Source organism: Pseudorasbora parva, chromosome 6, assembly GCF_024679245.1.
Source record: "Pseudorasbora parva isolate DD20220531a chromosome 6, ASM2467924v1, whole genome shotgun sequence".
Lineage (NCBI taxonomy): Eukaryota > Metazoa > Chordata > Actinopteri > Cypriniformes > Gobionidae > Pseudorasbora > Pseudorasbora parva.
The window spans coordinates 35,078,839-35,097,567 of NC_090177.1; the positions used below are offsets into that span (position 1 = coordinate 35,078,839).

At 40.0% G+C, this 18,729-nt stretch overlaps 1 protein-coding gene across 2 annotated transcripts in view; it reads right to left on the bottom strand.

Annotated features, from left to right (window-relative positions):
• Nucleotides 1–6,761: 6,761 nt before the first annotated feature.
• The window catches only part of LOC137078940 (complement C1q tumor necrosis factor-related protein 7), a 13,939-nt gene continuing 1,971 nt past the window's right edge, over nucleotides 6,762–18,729 (bottom strand). For both annotated transcript variants that reach the window (XM_067446792.1, XM_067446791.1), the window contains exons 2-3: nucleotides 13,413–13,652; nucleotides 6,762–7,584 (exon numbers count right to left, since the gene is read on the bottom strand). In XM_067446792.1, coding sequence (XP_067302893.1) covers nucleotides 6,956–7,584; nucleotides 13,413–13,644 — 861 coding nt within the window. In that variant the 5' untranslated portion in view covers nucleotides 13,645–13,652 and the 3' untranslated portion in view covers nucleotides 6,762–6,955. The remainder of the gene's footprint in view (nucleotides 7,585–13,412; nucleotides 13,653–18,729) is intronic.

The window sequence follows — 18,729 nt, forward strand, 5'->3', positions numbered from 1 at the left end:
TAAAATTTAAATACAGGTTTATGTGGAAGACTTTTTATATATAAAATGTATATAATAATTTCTGATCAAATTATTGCATTTATGTTTGAATGATTCGTTTTTGACTTAAAACAGTTGCATATTAAACTTAAATTTAGCTTATCCTTCCTATTTTGTTGGTTTTGGGGGGCGTGTTAGAGTGGGATTCTGTAGCTGGTCCTCAGAAAAAAAATTGGAAGATAAAGTGGTCCTTGGGCTGAAAAAGTTTGAGAAACACTGTGTTAAATTGATAGTAAAGGAGATTTATATTATTTAAAAAATATGTTTTTATTTTGAATAAATGCAGTTCTTTTAAACCTTTTATTCATCAAATATATTAAGCAGCAGAACTGTTTCCAACACTCATAATAAATCAGAATATTAGAATGATTGCTGAAGGATCATGTGACGGTGAAGGAATGATACTGAAAATTCAGCTTTTCACAGAAATAAATTGTAATTTAACATATAATAAATTGAAAACCAAATATTTAAATTGTAATAAGATCACAATATTACATTTTTTTCTGTATTTTTGATCAAATAAATGCAGGCTTGATGAGCAGAAGAAACTTCTTTCAAAAACATTACACATAGTAATGTGTCCATATATATATATATATATATATATATATATATATATATATATATATATATATATATATATATATATATATATATATATATATATATATATATATATATATATACTCACTCCATTCTGGGCTCTAGACTAACTTCTCTACCTGCAGCAAGGGTTACTACCAACTGCCTTTTGTTGCTCGCTCAAGCACATGATTATCAATGACTTTGCATGTTGATCAATACTAATTTAAGCCATAAAATCTCCAGAGGCATTTCCCGCTTGAAAATCCCAACAATCTCATTAGTTAAGTCTACCCCAGGAGGGCAGGACTACTCCCAGACCTTAAAAAGAGGTGCTCGGATGCCCTCCCCCGCTCTCTCTCTCTTCTCTCTCTGGCTGAACCAACACGTCATCGTGGCTGGCCCTTGAGCCAGGCCACCAATGCAGGCCCCCCAAGCAGGCCCCAACGCTCTCTCTTCCCCTCGTCTCTTCCTCCTCTTCCCTCCTCGCTTTGCTTTTGCATCGCATCAAATTCCTACCCCTGAGGGCATTTCTTCAGGGAGAACACAGAGCATCTCTAGAGCAACCACCCGCCCCACCCCGACCTCGGAAAGAACCGCCGGACACGCAGGACATTTGAACTCGGAACACACGCACACGCGAGAAGCCAAAACTAAAGCAAGTATTCTTATTTCCAAATTCAAACTGCTGTTAAGAGGGTGTGTTATTTTCCCGTTGGGACAAGTTAACTCCGTGAAGGTTGTATTTGATGAACTGAAGGAAGCTGTTCCCCCACCCACCCTCTCTCTCTCTCTCTCTCTCTCTCTCTCTCTCTCTCTCTCTCTCTCTCTCTCTCTCTCTCTCTCTCTCTCTCTCTCTCTCTCTCTCTCTCTCTCTCTCTCTCTCTCTCTCTCTCTCGTCTATTCATTATTCTCGTTTATGTATTCTTTCGTTACTATCTATATTTCTACTCTCTTGATGCATATTTAGTGTGTACTTTCTGTGTGAATTGTAGTGTTATTTTTAGTCTGTGTTTATTAAACCTCCAAAAGACATTTAATGAGTTGAATCTGTTATTCTGCCACATACACGAAGTCAATGAAACTTGCGATCTAAAGTTACCTAACTGCTCATGCTACTATTTTAGTAAAGTAACTAGTGCTGCAACGACGCGTCGACGTCATCGATGACGTCGACTACGGAAATACGTCGACGTTCCTGAAATGCGTCGACGCGTCGTCGTGTCAGACGTTCATCTCGCGTAATGTTGGCTTCTGCTCCTGGTTCTATCACAAAAACCTAGACCGCGAATATCAAAAGTATGGGAATACTTAAAACAGAGGCCAAACAGTGTATCCCACACATAGACTAATTTGTGGCGGACTGCCACATAATCAATAACGGCCGCCACATTCGTCACTCATTCATTTTTACGCTATTTAAAAGACGCACGCATATTCGTTTAACTGCATTTCCTTAAGTTCTCTCTCCGCCCTTTTGCGCGTCTCTTACTCACTCACTCACTCACACGCGTTGCATTCGACCGTAAAACAAGGCAGCGCGCGGTCACGGCGCTCATATAATTCTAAACAAACCAGCGCGGTGTCAATCAATACAGACCAGTGTTTCCCAACCGGGATCCCGAGCAAAAGTTGCGGGGACGCACTTACACTTCGGTTCATCTCACATCTGATCACGCTTCTTTAATATGGGTTGTAACTTGAAAATAATGCTGTATGTATGTTTCTGTCGATGGATACACGTGCTGACTCCTCAGGTATGCACTACAACAACAGCGATAATAAAAGAAAAACGTGGGCAAACCGGTCTCTCTTTGTAAACTTTATAAAACGCATACGAGTGCTGCTGTACGTCCGAATATGAGCAGTCATTTTCACCGTCATCACCCCCGTGTAGCCAGGAGACTCGAATGAGAAGATCTGTCTTTGTGCACTCGTCCCAAAGCGCGCATAAAAAATATTGAGTTATCTTTCAAATCCTGTGCTAAAAACGGACAAACTCACAAAAAGTATGTCAAAATGTCATAGCCTACTCTATGCCTTAAGTGAACTTTATAAAAAAAATACGACGACTATCCGTGGGTCTTAAAGGGGCAGTAGCCGTTACTGCTGTCTGTTTAATGTCAAACAAAAGATAGACATCACTCACTGCTCCTGACTGAATAGCTTTTGTAAGTTTAAAAAGGATTATTTTTTTTAATTTTAAACAGTTAAATGTGTGGTTATTTATTTACTTTTGATTACTTCATTCCATTTCTCTACCTAAAAACTAATGTTGGACCTACCTGAAAAGCATTGTTTATTTTATTCTCATCTTTGCTCAATAGTATTTATTTGTGCTGCTGCTTCTATTTAAGTTATCTGTTCTTATTTTCTTTATTTTCATTTGACAGTAGTCCTTTTTCCCCTGAACATAGCAAATACCGAACTGTACTGAAACGTGAACCCAAAACTGTGATACAGAGCGAACCGTGAGCAGTCTGTACTGTTACACCTCTAGCGTAACTTATGTGAGGGGGTGCCACAGAATTTGGAAAAATTTCAAAGGGTAAAAAAATAAATCGTTAGATTAGTCGACTAATCGAAAAAATAATCGTTAGATTAGTCGACAGAAAAAATAATCGTTAGTTGCAGCTCTAAAAGTAACTTGTACGACCATTTGAAATATTGACTTTGTCCTGATCAGTAAAGTTAATGTTTCTTATGCGCTCGTAAAGCAGTAATCCCTTATTGAGAATTGATTTGAAAGTCTGTAACTAATTTGCAGGACAAACTTAGTAAGATAATTTCAAGCAATTCCGCAAAGGGTTACTTGTATTTAATTAAACATTTTTCCCTATCGGAAAATTTTAATACGTAATGAACGACTAGCAAATTATATTCATAAATTCATGAATATTGAATATTAAATCCCTTTTGAGTTAATTATTCCCCGAGACATTAAGCTCACAGTCGTTGTTGTTACAGTGTATATACTTTTTACTTTTACTTCGTTACATTTTGTAGCAAATATTTTACTTTCTACTCCGCTATATTTCTACAACGTTTCGTTACATTTTCGTTACATTTTCTGATCAGTTTCAGGACTCGAGATTAAGGTTTGTTCGGATAATTAATGGATAATAATAGGCTAATGTATGAACTGAGCCTCTTGAGGAGAAATGGAAACAAGCCAATGCCGCTCGTAAAGAGAATGCCAGTAACATACTGCAGTAAATATTCAAAATGTGAAGGTTTTTATATTTTACAACGTATAATACAGTTAAAAAACATCACATTATACGACCAAGAGTGCTGTTTTCCTGAATACCATCACGACTGAAAATGTGACACTGATTTCATGACAGTTCCAAAAACAATTAATTAAATTTAGTCACTTACATTTTAGATGCAATATAAACTGCTATTGTTCTATTACAGCAGCCAAAATATTTCCAAGATCAGATCATATTTCCACATCAGAACCACAACGCATCTCACAGCAATAGTGTGGTAATGAATGATTCAGCGTTTGAATGAATCGGTTGAATCAAAGATTCAATGACCTGTTCGTAAACGACTTCATTCATGAACGAATCAGCCGTTTGAACGAACCGACTCAATGACTCACTCATTAAGACCTGCCGCCACCTACTGGTAGTTTAGTTTCATGTTTAAACATTCTTTCCAACATTTCTTATTGTATTAAAAATATAGTTAAAACAATCTCATAACATTATTTAATGCAGTTGTAATTTGTCAGTGTAAATTATTTAATTTAACAACCCTATAGCGTTATTCTAATTTAATTTATTGATCAAATGTAAGAATATAAAAGGAAAGCTGAAGCATATCCTATATTTAAGATTAATCCTCATAAATATGAAGATTTACATACATCAAAGCTGATGAAAATGTTACTTTTGAATATTGATATTTAACTCTGCAGATCACCGTGATATTGTGAGTCAGAATGTAAACTGGGCGACAGAAGATACGCACAATTAGCCTACATTAATCCAAAACTAACTTAATTAAAACGCCACAGCCCATACTGTTTTCTTCTTTTTAATTATTAGAATATAGACATTAAGGGAATAAATTGTTATGCAACTACTTTTACTTTTAATACTAAAAGTACATTTAAAATCAAGTACTTTTTTACTTTTACTTAAGTAGGATTGTCGTTGTAGTACTTCTACTTTTACTTAAGTAAATATGGCTCTGGTTATTTGTACTTTTACTTAAGTACTGAGATTCAGTACTTCCTCCACCACTGCAGTTACCACGTCCACAGCATACCTTCAGGGGTTTTACTGGATCCATGCCTCGACGGGTCAGGGCTGTTTTGCCAGTGAAAGAGGAGCCAACACATTGGGTCATAATGTTATGCCTGATTGGTGTACATACATAATAAATTGGCAATTTTTGTTCTGTATGTTATTGGATCCTGCTCAGATGGTTGTAATCAGAATTCAGAAAGGGGTTTTTATAATCAGAGCTTATTTTTTCCCTCCAAATGGAAAACACTGCTTTGCATTCCTCATATGAAGGCAGTAATAGAGCACACTGATATTTAGTGTGAAATATTTTTACGTTTTAATGCTTTGAGAAAATCATCTGTCTGGCCATAACAAATTTAACAAAAAAACAATACACTGATGCTCATACAAGTGCAAAATAACAGGGATATATTCGTCCAATCTTCCCATTTATTAAATTAATTTATTATCTTTGAAACCAACCTTGAAACAAATGTTTGATTTTTTTCTTCTTCTTATAAAACAAAACAATGTTGAGCTGTTTTCTCTTCTGACAGCAGATGAACTCTCTCATGACAAATTAAGCTGAAAGTGGCTCATTGACACAATAAAAACAAGGGAGTTTCTGTTTAAATCTTTTTATTCATTTGACACAAATGAATATACTCTTTTATAATATACTATTTAACAATATATGTCACATGAACACTTCGCAAAAACGAAATGAAGGAATATTTCGTAAAATCTTTTTATATAGTAACTACATAATCCTCACTTAAAATCAGGACCACTATCATCAAAGATAATTGACAATTATAGCATACAGTTTGGACTGGTAGTTTGGTTGCGGGCAATAGGTGTTGTATTACTAGGTGTGAACAGCTGAGAGTCAGCTCATGCGAAAAACAAGTACAAATTATTGTCTTCTTTTGGGAAAAAATGACTCAAAATTAAGGGAGTTTTTGCTTAAAATAAGCAAAATAATCTGCCAGTGGGTTAAGCAAAAGAATGTTAAAACAAGATTATTGTGCTTACCCCACTGGCAGACTATTTTGTTTATTTTAGGCAAAAACTCTTAATTTTAAGTTATTTTTCCCCAAAACAAGACAATATTTTTTTACTTGTCTAGTAAATGTTTCTTAATGTAAGAATTTTTTTGAAATTTTGACTAGAAACAAGACAAAAATACTAAGTAAGAAAAGCATTTTTTTGCAGTGTAACATGACCTGCCAGAACTAATGCTGCGCTTGATCTATACAAACAGTTTTTACGTGGGATCTATATGAGTTTGAATATGTTGTGGGCCATATATTGCATATATATACAAAATATAAAAAATGTTAATTCCAAATAAATGTCATTTTCAGCCTGAAAACTGTTAAATTCCCAGTTGAAGCCGTTAGCATTAGAATAAAAAAATGTTCAATCAAAAAGTGTGACATTAGTGATCATAATTGCATGATTGGCTTTTTCACACATACCAGTAATCACTAGAATGTGTTTGTCTGAGAGCCTTTATACACACACTTAACTGCAGACACTGAAATGGCATACACTGTGTGGTACAGTACACATATTTTGAGTGTCCCTTATTTTCTTTTCCAGAAGTTGCCAACTCTACGTTGTATATAAAACCCCTTCAATATAGTTGTTGTTACCTCAGGGGAGGAGGGAAGTCAGCAAAAAAATTTAAATAAAAATATTAGAGTACCGGCACTTCTTTTGGACCACTTAAAGCACTGGTAATCAGTATATACAATACTATCAAAAGAGATCTCATTCTTGTTTGTACAATTGGCAACAGCATAATTTTCATCAGAAAGTATTTTGTGTCAGCAATGTACATGGTGCAAAAACAGCTGACGGAACAGAATTTAGACTCAAGACTTCAAGACTTTCTGAAGAAGTTCTTAAGGATTACTTAACAACTGCTTTTTATAAATTTATTTTTATATATTAAAACAGTGTCTGGAGATGCAACATTGTCAGCATCAATCTATCTGAGGTGCGAAAAAAACAGTACGACACAAATACACAGACAGGGATGGACTGGACATAAGTAGCACCATTTATTTACGTTACCGTAGCTGCTATTTGTAGTCTTCTGCCAATGTATCCATATAGTTTGTATCTGCATAAATTAAAAACCCAGAGAACAGACTGTCAGCCCAGCCGGGGTCAGCAAACAGGCCATTCTGGTCCTTGTAGAAGATCTCCAGCCATACCTCATCCTCTGGGTTGAGAAACATCACGGTTGAGCCAGACGCCACGTCATGGTTTCCGGTGTTGGCATCAAAAGTCTTTATCCGGTACTCTCCGTTCTGGACCAGCCCAATGGCCAGGTGCTTGTCGGCCAGAGTGATGTCATAAGAAAAATAGTATATTCCTGGGTAAGCACAGATGAATTTTCCCGTCTCAGGGTTGTAGTGGTTACCTTCATTGAACAGGACTTTGTTGAACTTGATCGGTGCTTGTTCAACAGGGTAGCTACTTGTGATGCCTACGGAGAAAGCGGATTTGGGAACCAAACTTCCACATCTGCAGATACCAGGTTCTCCCGGAGGCCCACGTTGGCCCTTGTCACCCTTCCCTCCAAGACGTCCTGTAGGACCAGGAGGCCCTAAATCTCCAGGATCACCGTCAGGTCCACGCTTCCCAATGAAACCTCTCTCTCCGCGCTCTCCGAGTTTTCCTGTCGGCCCGACTCGACCTCTGAGTCCTGAAACAAGCACAAGCCTCTTAAAGATGCTGTTTTAGCCAAAACCCTCTCAAACAACATTGCACATGCACTGGGCCAGTCTGAAACGATTCCCATTAATCGTAAAAACCAACATTCTTTAATGCAGGCAACACTTATGAACAAAAAATAAAACTTTAAATAGTCTTTAATAATAACAGCAGGAGATTACTACACTGTACAAAAAAAATGTTTCCGATTGAACATTTTCTAGTGACTGATCACACCTAAATTTTAGTTTCAGAATTGAAATTCTGTGAGTTTATTCAATTTAATTCACAGAAAATTTTCAATTGGAGATTTTTTTCACAGTGTAAGAGTACACAGGAGATAAACAACACGAAATATAGATGATAACTGACAGAGGACTGAACGGAACAGGGAATATACAAGTAAGAAATAACAAGGAACTAAATTTGATACAGGTGATAATTATAAGTAACCATAGAAACAAGCAGGGATATAGTCAGAAACCATGGCTGTGTTACATTTATATAGCGCTTTTCAAGGCATTCAAAGCGCTTTACATAGAAGAGGGAATCTCCTCAACCACCACCAATGTGGAGCATCCACCTGGATGATGTGAGGGTAGCCATATTGCTCCAGAACGCTCACCACACACTGGCTGATTGGTGGAGAGGAGTGATTAAGCCAATCATTATATGGGGATTATTGGAAGGCCATGATGGACAGGGGGCAATGGGAAAATTTGGCCAGGATGCCGGGGTTACACCCCTACTCTTTATCGAAGGACATCCTGGGATTTTTAACGACCACAAAGAGTCAGGACCTCGGTTTAACGTCTCATCTGAAGGACGGTGCTCTTTGACAATACAGTGTCCCCATCACTATACTGGCGTGTTAGGACCCATACACCTCTACTAACACCTCTACCAGCAGCTACGTGGTTTTCCCAGTTGGTCTCCCATCCAGGTACTCACCAGGGTCAGCCCTGCTTAGCTTCAGTGGGAAACCAGTACATGTAACTGGAAGAGCTGGCAGAAGGAAACGCCATGGGGGAGGAGCCGACGGAGACAGGGCCGGAATGTGTAGAGACCCAGGTGGAGCAGACAGACTAGGATGACATCCATGGCCTGGAAGCCCAAGGTGGAGCCACCGGCTTGTCGGATCGAGGTGAAGATGAGGGCTTGGCAAACCAGGGCAACAGAGGGAGTGAGGACAACAGGGAAGGGGAGCCCGATGGAGCTGAAAAGGTGCAGAATTGAGGTGCAGCCGGAGACCCGGAAGATCATGGCGGAGGCAGAGCAATGATTGACTGAAGCTGAGCTTGAGGGACGAGGGAGCCCAGGGATCAGGAGGTGCAATGCAGAGCCAAAGAGCTGGACTGAGCTTGCATAGAGGGCAGAGCTGAGGAGCTGGACGACACCCGTGGAGGCGGCGGATCTAGGGGACCGGACAGGGCCTGCAGAAAGGATAGGAACAATGGACCAGCAAATACTCTGGACGGGGCTAAACCATCTAGATATCCAGACAGGACTGACGGAAAAGTAGAAAGATTGAGGGTGGGGACTAGGGTGGGACCTGGATCCACAGACCACCAATCTATCAAGCTGTAATCTATTCTCAGCTCCAGGATGGACTGGGCAGTTGCCGCAAGCTCTGGGACAGCCCTGGTGGCAGGCTCTGGTAGGAGTGGATACAAGCACTAGGTTCATAGCGGGCATGGGCTCTGTCTTTGGTTCCATTATGGGCATGGGCACTGGCATGGAATCAGAGAAACCTCTTACACGCAGGTAAGCAGACTCCACACAGTGTAGCTTCCATCTCTGGCAAATCAACCAACTGGCCACTCTGCAGACTGACCCAATAGATGGATTGTGTAATCCAAATTAAATAATTTATCCAACTCACAAAATTGGAGCGAATATTCCCATAGAGTGAGTCCTTTGTAGTGGAGGTTTCTGAAGGTCGCTGGTAAATCTATCTTTCTTTTTATACTTATACTCATTTGTTGATCCGTTATTCTATAAGGATTGTAGCATAGGCAACACTTATGAAAAAGGAATACTTAAAATAGTCCTTAATAATAAATGCAGGAGATCGCTAGGAGTACAGAGTGCAGGCGATAAACAACACATGAAATAAAGGCGTTAACCGACAGAGGACTGAACGTGGAGTATATATATGCAAGAGATAAGGAGCTAAAAAAGATACAGGTGAAAATTATAAGTAACCATAGAAACAAACAGGGACATAATCAGAAACCATTGAAAACCAAAACTAATAAATAGAAAGGAAATACATGAACTAAGGGAAACAGAGTCCAAATAACTAAACATAACTGTTACACATACTCAGAATGTCACATAATATTTTAATGTGAATAAGGTTGAAAATGTTTCTGGAACTCACATGACCAGAAATATTTCATTCATATCATATACAAATATCTTCAATGTATTATTCTACAAGTTATTTCTCATCCGTAAAAGAATATGTATCTATGTGTGCTTTATCACAATGCAATAAGCTGTCATCAAAGTTTACTGAAGGAAACATCCAAACAATGTCCTCTGGGATTACATTTAGAGCAGGGCTGTCCAATCCAGCTCTTGGAGGGCCACTATGGCCCTGTCCCAAATGGCACACTAAACCCTCACTGTGTTCCTCTTAAATCCGTATTTTCACGACGTAATGCCTCTTTGACTGCCGGGAAGAAGTCCACTGTAGCCCGCAGCAGTGCGGACTCGGCAGAAGTGCGCATCGAGGGCTCATATCGACCTCAAAAGGAGCGCTCACGAGCACCCTTCTGAGACCTAGAATTACAAATGAGACACCCTGCGGTCTCTTAGACTTAAAGGGTTATCTGCTTACCCCCAGGGCATCCAAGATGTAGGTGTGTTTGTTTCTTTAGTAGAACACAAATTAAGATATTTAAATCTAACCATTGCCGTATAATGCATGTCAATGGTTTTTTTTTTATATGAGAGCCACTATGAGAGTAAAAAACATATACATACAAATCAATATTAAACCCTGTGGCTTGTGATGATACATTGATGTCTTAAAATATGAAACAATTGGTTTCTGTAGTTTCAGTATTATTATTTTTTTTTACCTCATAGTGGGCGAAACTCATCTAGTATTCCCAACGCCATTACTTCCGCCGGAGAAGGTCAAAATCCGGCGTGATCATAGATATGTGTACATAGTTTATTACATTAAATAAACTATCCCTTTAACGGACACGCAGACGTAGTGGCCATTGTAAGTCCACAAGACCAAAAGTGCACATGAAGTGTGCCATTTGGGACAGGGCCCATACAGAGTTTGGCTTCCTTTTGGATTCCCCCTAAACTGATCCAGCTAATCAACAGCCCCGTTTCCACCGAAATTACACAGAACAATTTTTCCCAGAAACTTTTATCCCAGGAACTCTTTTTTTCTCAGACCTGCTCCTGTCTGCGTTTCCATTGCAGTCTAAAGTACCGTGAAGTGTAGTCCGGTGACGTAGGACTGTGCGCATGTTTTTCTGGATTTCGTCATCCGCAAATAAACTTAACGCCTGAACCTCATTTTCGGTCCATCGGTCGTATTTTAAAACTCCATTGTTGATTTGATTATCAAACAACTCTTACTGCACGCAAAACAACTGATTTTTAGGTTGAAATAAAATGCTGCATGAACTGAACCAATCAGCATGTTCAGCGGCCAAGTCCCACCCCTGAAAGTTTCTGAACTTTTACAATCTTGTTCATGCAATTAGACTGATCTTATGCATGTGACATCAAGGATAGGTGGGAGTCACTGTGGTTACACCAAATGAGTGCAGAAAGAGTGAGTGATGACAGCGTTTAGACAGATGTTTAGTTTGAATGTCACAAAAACACATCCAAAACATGAAAGAGTTGTTAGTTGTGTGATTGACTATACAAATAAGTTCAACAAGAAATCAGCCTTTCAATCTGTTTACAGACTATCAAAAGCTACAGAAAATACAAGCAAATGGGTCACTACTATTAGCAGTAACAACGAATGTGGGTTTGCATTTGCCGTTTTGTGTCATGCATGTTGAATTTTGGGGTAAAACCACACCCTAGGTAAGGGATCTCAACCATGCTCAACCATGCTACCTTCCTGCAGGCTTCAGATCCAAACTTCAGTTCCAAAACACCTGCCTGCAATTTCCAAATAACTCTAAACACCTTGATTAGCTGGTTCAGGTAGTGTTCAAATCTGCAGGACAGTAGCTCACCAGGAGCAGATTTAAATGACTACTCATCAATTAAATATTTGGCATCTTATATTTTGTGTAAAGGCCATTACATACTCTACAAGAACAGAGAAAAAAAGTTCTCGCTGCCAGGGCTGTGAGAACAAAATGACCTCAGTTTGTTCTCATAGCCCTGGTTTGGGGAGTTCTCGCAGCTTGTTCTTGACACAGCAGAACTGTTTTTCTTGTGGGTGTCCGAGAACTATTATGTGATTGGTCAGAAATTTTAAGTGGGCGAGGTTAATGCAGAGATACAGACATGTTCAGCACCTGCTTTTCTCATTAAGTATGAAATATCTCGGCCAGAACGAACTTTCTTCTTGTTCTTGCCACCTCGAGAAACAGCAAGCTCAACTGTAAAGTTTTTGTCATCATTTATTAAAGTGGGACGATTAGATAGTGTTAGCTAAGGCAAACCCAAATGTTCGAACAAGAGGATAGGTACTCAAAGCAAGTTTAACTAGATTTCACCAACAAATCCCATCTTGAATTATGAAGTATCAAGTCAAATTTATTTGTACAGTGCTTCACAATACACTTTGTTTTAAAGCAGATTTACAAAAAGTCACAGATTAGGCTTAAGCTAGTCCCAGACTAAAAAGCATGTTTGAGCTGTATCTTAAAATAAATCAGTGCCATTTTCATCTCAATGTGCACACCTGTAATGTTTTTTTCTATGGAATGTGTTTGTTTTTGTTTCTTCCTAAAATGTCCTAATTGAACTAAGAACCTATTGAACCTAATCCTGACTTGATATAAGCCCTGTCTGTGAAACCGGGCCATTATAATGATGGTATAATATTTAATAGATATACAAGCGATCCTCTGGATTTAGGTCTAGCTATATTGTATATATTGTTTTGCCAAGTAGATGAAGCTCCAAGCCTCTGCTTTTATTTTCCTGGCATGGGATTCAGGTACAAATAACTGTAAGGAAATGTAATTCCTGGAAAAATGTCAATATGGAGCACTGGCTCTTTGGTATTTTAAAAGGATCACTGTCTAGTCAACTGGTATCAAACTCCTGATCCAGCTAATAAAGGTCTTCAGGATTACTAGAAGCTTCCAAGGAGGCATTTGTTGGTTGGAGCTAAACTGTGCAGGACTAAGGACCTCCAGGAACTAAGTTTGAGACCACTGGTCTAGTCTAAATGCATGGTAGGTAATATCATTTATTTTATCCCTATTTTCATGGTTTCCTCTATTGACGCCATTATTGGTTGAGCCCCATGTTATTATGTATAATGTTATAATAATTTTGCAATATGCATCAGATTGTGGCCTGTCTAGGACTGAGACTAAAATTGCACCAAAGGGCAGACTGAGAACCTAGAACCATTTTCAGCTGCAAACAATTGGTGATCTTTCACACTACCCTTGGCTAGCTTTGCCTGAGGAACCATTTCATTGGTTAAGTCAGGGGAGTCCAGTCCTGATCCCAAAGAGCCATTGCTCAGCAGAGTTTAGCTTCAAAACATTTGCAAGACGAGTGATCAAACTCTGCAGGAAAGTGGCCCTGTAGGACAGTGAACAGTGGAGCAGGATTGGACGCCCCTGGGTTAGGTAGTTCCTCTACCTGGATCTCCCTTTTCTCCCTTTTCTCCCTTCCGTCCATCCCTCCCATCTCTTCCAGGGATTCCGACATGGCCATCCTCCCCATGAGGCCCAGGAGGGCCGGACTTTCCTGGTGGCCCTGGCAACCCTGGAATGCTGCAAATGAATTGAGGCAGGGCTCCTTTGGACCTGGCCTCCAACAGCTGACCCATAATGCACCGAGAGAGACAGATCACACCCACAATTGTCCACATCCTTAGACCTAAGAAAAAAATAGAAGCAAGGGAGTAAAGTGAATTAAATGAATGCAATTTTTTTTTAAACAAAAATACACATTTTATGCAACCATTGTAATGTAGCTTTTTATTGGCTCATATCAGTAAAAATAAAACAAAAGAGAATGGTATTAAATTGAAACATCTATAAAGAGATACAGATCCAAAGGGGAAACTTACCGAAGGCCATGTGTGCATGCTAAATAATAGAAATAAAAACACAATTCCAAAACTCTTAAAAAGGAAGAACGGTAAGTTATAAAGGAGAGAAAAACAAACTGCACGGCTTTTCAGCACGTGTTTTCTATGGGAAACAACGGCATGAGCACTTGATTATGATTATACATGTAACCCTGCCAAGTATTCCAATAAGATCACACAATGTGTGCTAACTAATTCAGATGTGCACGGGCATGTGAGTAGCCGAAACCGTGCGTTTATCCAAACACAAGTATGCACATATAAACTCTGAACTATTGCAGGGCTGTGTGTTTTGACAGATGCATGGCATGTAACAGGAGTGATCTTATAGACCTCTCTGAATGATATGTAAGAAGTCTGAGGCTCTGATCCAGCTCATTCCAGAGCCATAACATCACTGAACTGTGTTGGCAAGCAACATGACTGCAAGACCCTGCTAAATACTACAATTTTTTTCTCTTACAAAAAAAAAGTGTCTTGTTTAGCAGCGAAAATATAGCCTACAAGAAATCTTTAAATTCTTTTATTTTTCTCTAAACCACTAGATGGCACAAAAACTTGCCTCCGCACTTTCTAAAAGGGCAAAAGTTGCATTCCCGACCCGGAATGCACATGGGTTAATGTCGAAAAACAGGCAAAACCTTTCCTTTGTCCATGAAAATGATCTCACTCGTGCTGACTAATCCAACGCGAGAGCACAAAGACGCATCAGACAGCGATCCCGATATACACATATACACAGAATTACAGTACTTTATAAAATCTGTCTTGGAGAGTATTCACGCAAACATGATCTGTTATGTCTTAAGTAAATTTACTTAAGTAAATCTCAAAATTTACTTTGCTGACTCTATCAACTTTAAACAGGTGTTGCTCAGTCATCTTTTGTCAGATTCAAAGAAATCATACACCGAAATCAAACAGAAATCCAATCATACGCAACTTTGGAGTTTATTTTTAAAATAGAGAATTATTTTTTTTATTTGCTCATTGCGACTCATTTTGCCAGAACAGGTCACATATGTATGTGTTAAGTTAAGTCAAGCATATTTATAAGGAAACTATCATATTTAAAAATATGATGTTATGTATGTCACTTGCTGGTTTAAAAGGCCCAGCTCGCCACCCCATACATTTATAAGATTTTTAAACAAAATAAAAAAAATGTATGATTTATTTTCACATAAAATCTGTGCTCCATCAATACTCAATAAAACTTATATTTTTCTACAATCATACACTATGGGAGAAGTGAACAGCAAATTTTTCTTAAGATTTGTCTTTAGCCCCGTTTTACCCTATTTATTAAAAAAAAATGTTGACCCACTTTATATTAGGTGACCTTAACTAACCTTAACCTGTACTAACATTTTAATTCATAATTGGATATAATGAACTTACATTTAAAAAAATGACCTGCATGTAATTACATCTTTAATTAATTTCTGTAGTTACATTCATAATTACACAGTTGACACTTCCCTTACACCTAACTTTACCCTTATACTTACCCATACCACCACACCTGACCCTAACTTTACCCTTAAACTTACCCATACCACCACACCTGACCCCAACTTTACCCTTAAACTCACCCACACCACCACACCTGACCCCAACTTTACCCTTAAACTTACCCACACCACCACACCTGTCCCTAACTTTACCCTTAAACTCACCCACACCACCACACCTGTCCCTAACTTTACCCTTATACTTACCCACACCACCACACCTGACCCTAACTTTACCCTTAAACTTACCCACACCACCACACCTGACCCTAACTTTACCCTTAAACTTACCAATACCACCACACCTGTCCCTAACTTTACCCTTAAACTTACCCATACCACCACACCTGACCCCAACTTTACCCTTAAACTTACCCACACCACCACACCTGACCCTAACTTTACCCTTAAACTCACCCACACCACCACACCTGACCCTAACTTTACCCTTATACTTACCCACACCACCACACCTGTCCCTAACTTTACCCTTATACTTACCCATACCACCACACCTGACCCTAACTTTACCCTTAAACTTACCCACACCACCACACCTGTCCCTAACTTTACCCTTATACTTACCCACACCACCACACCTGTCCCTAACTTTACCCTTAAACTGACCCACACCACCACACCTGACCCTAACTTTACCCTTATACTTACCCACACCACCACACCTGTCCCTAACTTTACCCTTATACTTACCCATACCACCACACCTGACCCTAACTTTACCCTTAAACTTACCCATACCACCACACCTGACCCAACTTTACCCTTATACTTACCCATACCACCACACCTGACCCTAACTTTACCCATATACTCACCCACACCACCACACCTGACCCTAACTTTACCCTTAAACTTACCCACACCACCACACCTGTCCCTAACTTTACCCTTATACTTACCCATACCACCACACCTGACCCTAACTTTACCCTTAAACTTACCCACACCGCCACACCTGTCCTTAACTTTACCCTTATACTTACCCATACCACCACACCTGTCCCTAACTATACCCTTAAACTGACCCACACCACACCTGACCCTAACTTTACCCTTATACTTACCCACACCACCACACCTGTCCCTAACTTTACCCTTATACTTACCCATACCACCACACCTGACCCTAACTTTACCCTTAAACTTACCCATACCATCACACCTGACCCTAACTTTACCCTTATACTTACCCATACCACCACACCTGACCCTAACTTTACCCTTATACTCACCCACACCACCACACCTGACCCTAACTTTACCCTTAAACTTACCCACACCACCACACCTGTCCCTAACTTTACCCTTAAACTTACCCACACCACCACACCTGACCCTAACTCTACCCTTAAACTTACCCATACCACCACACCTCTCCCTAACTTTACCCTTAAACTGACCCACACCACCACACCTGTCCCTAACTTTACCCTTAAACTTACCCACACCACCACACCTGACCCTAACTTTACCCTTAAACTCACCCACACCACCACACCTGACCCTAACTTTACCCTTAAACTTACCCACACCACCACACCTGACCCTAACTCTACCCTTAAACTGACCCACACCACCACACCTGACCCTAACTTTACCCTTAAACTTACCCACACCACCACACCTGACCCTAACTTTACCCTTAAACTTACCCACACCACCACACCTGACCCTAACTTTACCCTTAAACTCACCCATACCACCACACCTGTCCCTAACTTTACTCTTAAACTTACCCACACCACCTCACCTGTCCCTAACTTTACCCTTAAACTTACCCACACCACCACACCTGACCCTAACTTTACCCTTAAACTTACCCACACCACCTCACCTGTCCCTAACTTTACCCTTAAACTTACCCACACCACCACACCTGACCCTCACTTTACCCTTAAACTCACCCACACCACCACACCTGACCCTAACTTTACCCTTAAACTTACCAATACCACCACACCTGACCCTAACTCTACCCTTAAACTGACCCACACCACCACACCTGACCCTAACTTTACCCTTAAACTCACCATACCACCACATCTGACCCTTACTTTACCCTTAAACTCACCATACCACCACACCTGACCCTAACTTTACCCTTAAACTCACCCACACCACCACACCTGACCCTAACTTTACCCTTAAACTCACCCACACCACAACACCTGACCCTAACTTTACCCTTAAACTCACCATACCACCACACCTGACCCTAACTTTACCCTTAAACTCACCATACCACCACACCTGACCCTAACTTTACCCTTAAACTTACCCACACCACCACACCTGACCCTAACTTTACCCTTAAACTCACCCACACCACCACACCTGACCCTAACTTTACCCTTAAACTCACCCACACCACCACACCTGTCCCTAACTTTACCCTTAAACTTACCCACACCACCACATCTGACCCTAACCTTACCCTTAAACATACCCACACCACCACACCTGACCCTAACTTTACCCTTAAACTGACCCACACCACCACACCTGACCCTAACTTTACCCTTAAATTGACCCACACCACCACACCTGTCCCTAACTTTACCCTTAAACTCACCCACACCACCACACCTGTCCCTAACTTTACTCTTAAACTCACCCACAACACCACACCTGTCCCTAACTTTACCCTTAAACTGACCCACACCACCACACCTGTCTCTAACTTCACCCGATCTCAATATTAGCAAAAGTGTTTTGCATTACAATATTTTGTTGGTCCCCTTTTTGCTGACAAAACATCAATGACTCGTCAAGGCACGGACTCCCCTAGACCAAGATGTTAGCAGCAGATCATTTAAGTCCTTTACGTTGCGAGGTGGAAAATACAGTAGCTCATCTGTTTAAATGGACCAACTAGGCCAGCCTTCGCTCCCCACGTGCATCAATGAGCCTTGGCCGCCCATGACCCTGTCGCCGGTTCTCCGCTGTTCCTTCCTTGGAGCACTTTTGATAGATACTGACCACTGTAGACCGGGAACACTTCACAAGAGCTGCAGTTTTGGAGATGCTCTGACCCAGTCAGTCCTCTAGCCATCACAATTTTGCCATTGTCTTGCTCAAATCTTTACACTTGCCCATTTTTCCTGCTTCTAACACATCAACTTTGAGGACAAAATGTTCACTTGCTGCCTAATATATCCCACCCACTAACAGGTGCCTTGATGAAGAGATAATCAGTGTTATCCCCTTCACCTCTCAGTGGTCAAAATGTTATGCCTGATCGGTGTATATCATATTTTGTTGTTTTTTACTTTAATGTTTGCATACTTAAATTCAAATCATAAATATGTACTTTTTTATGAGGACTTGT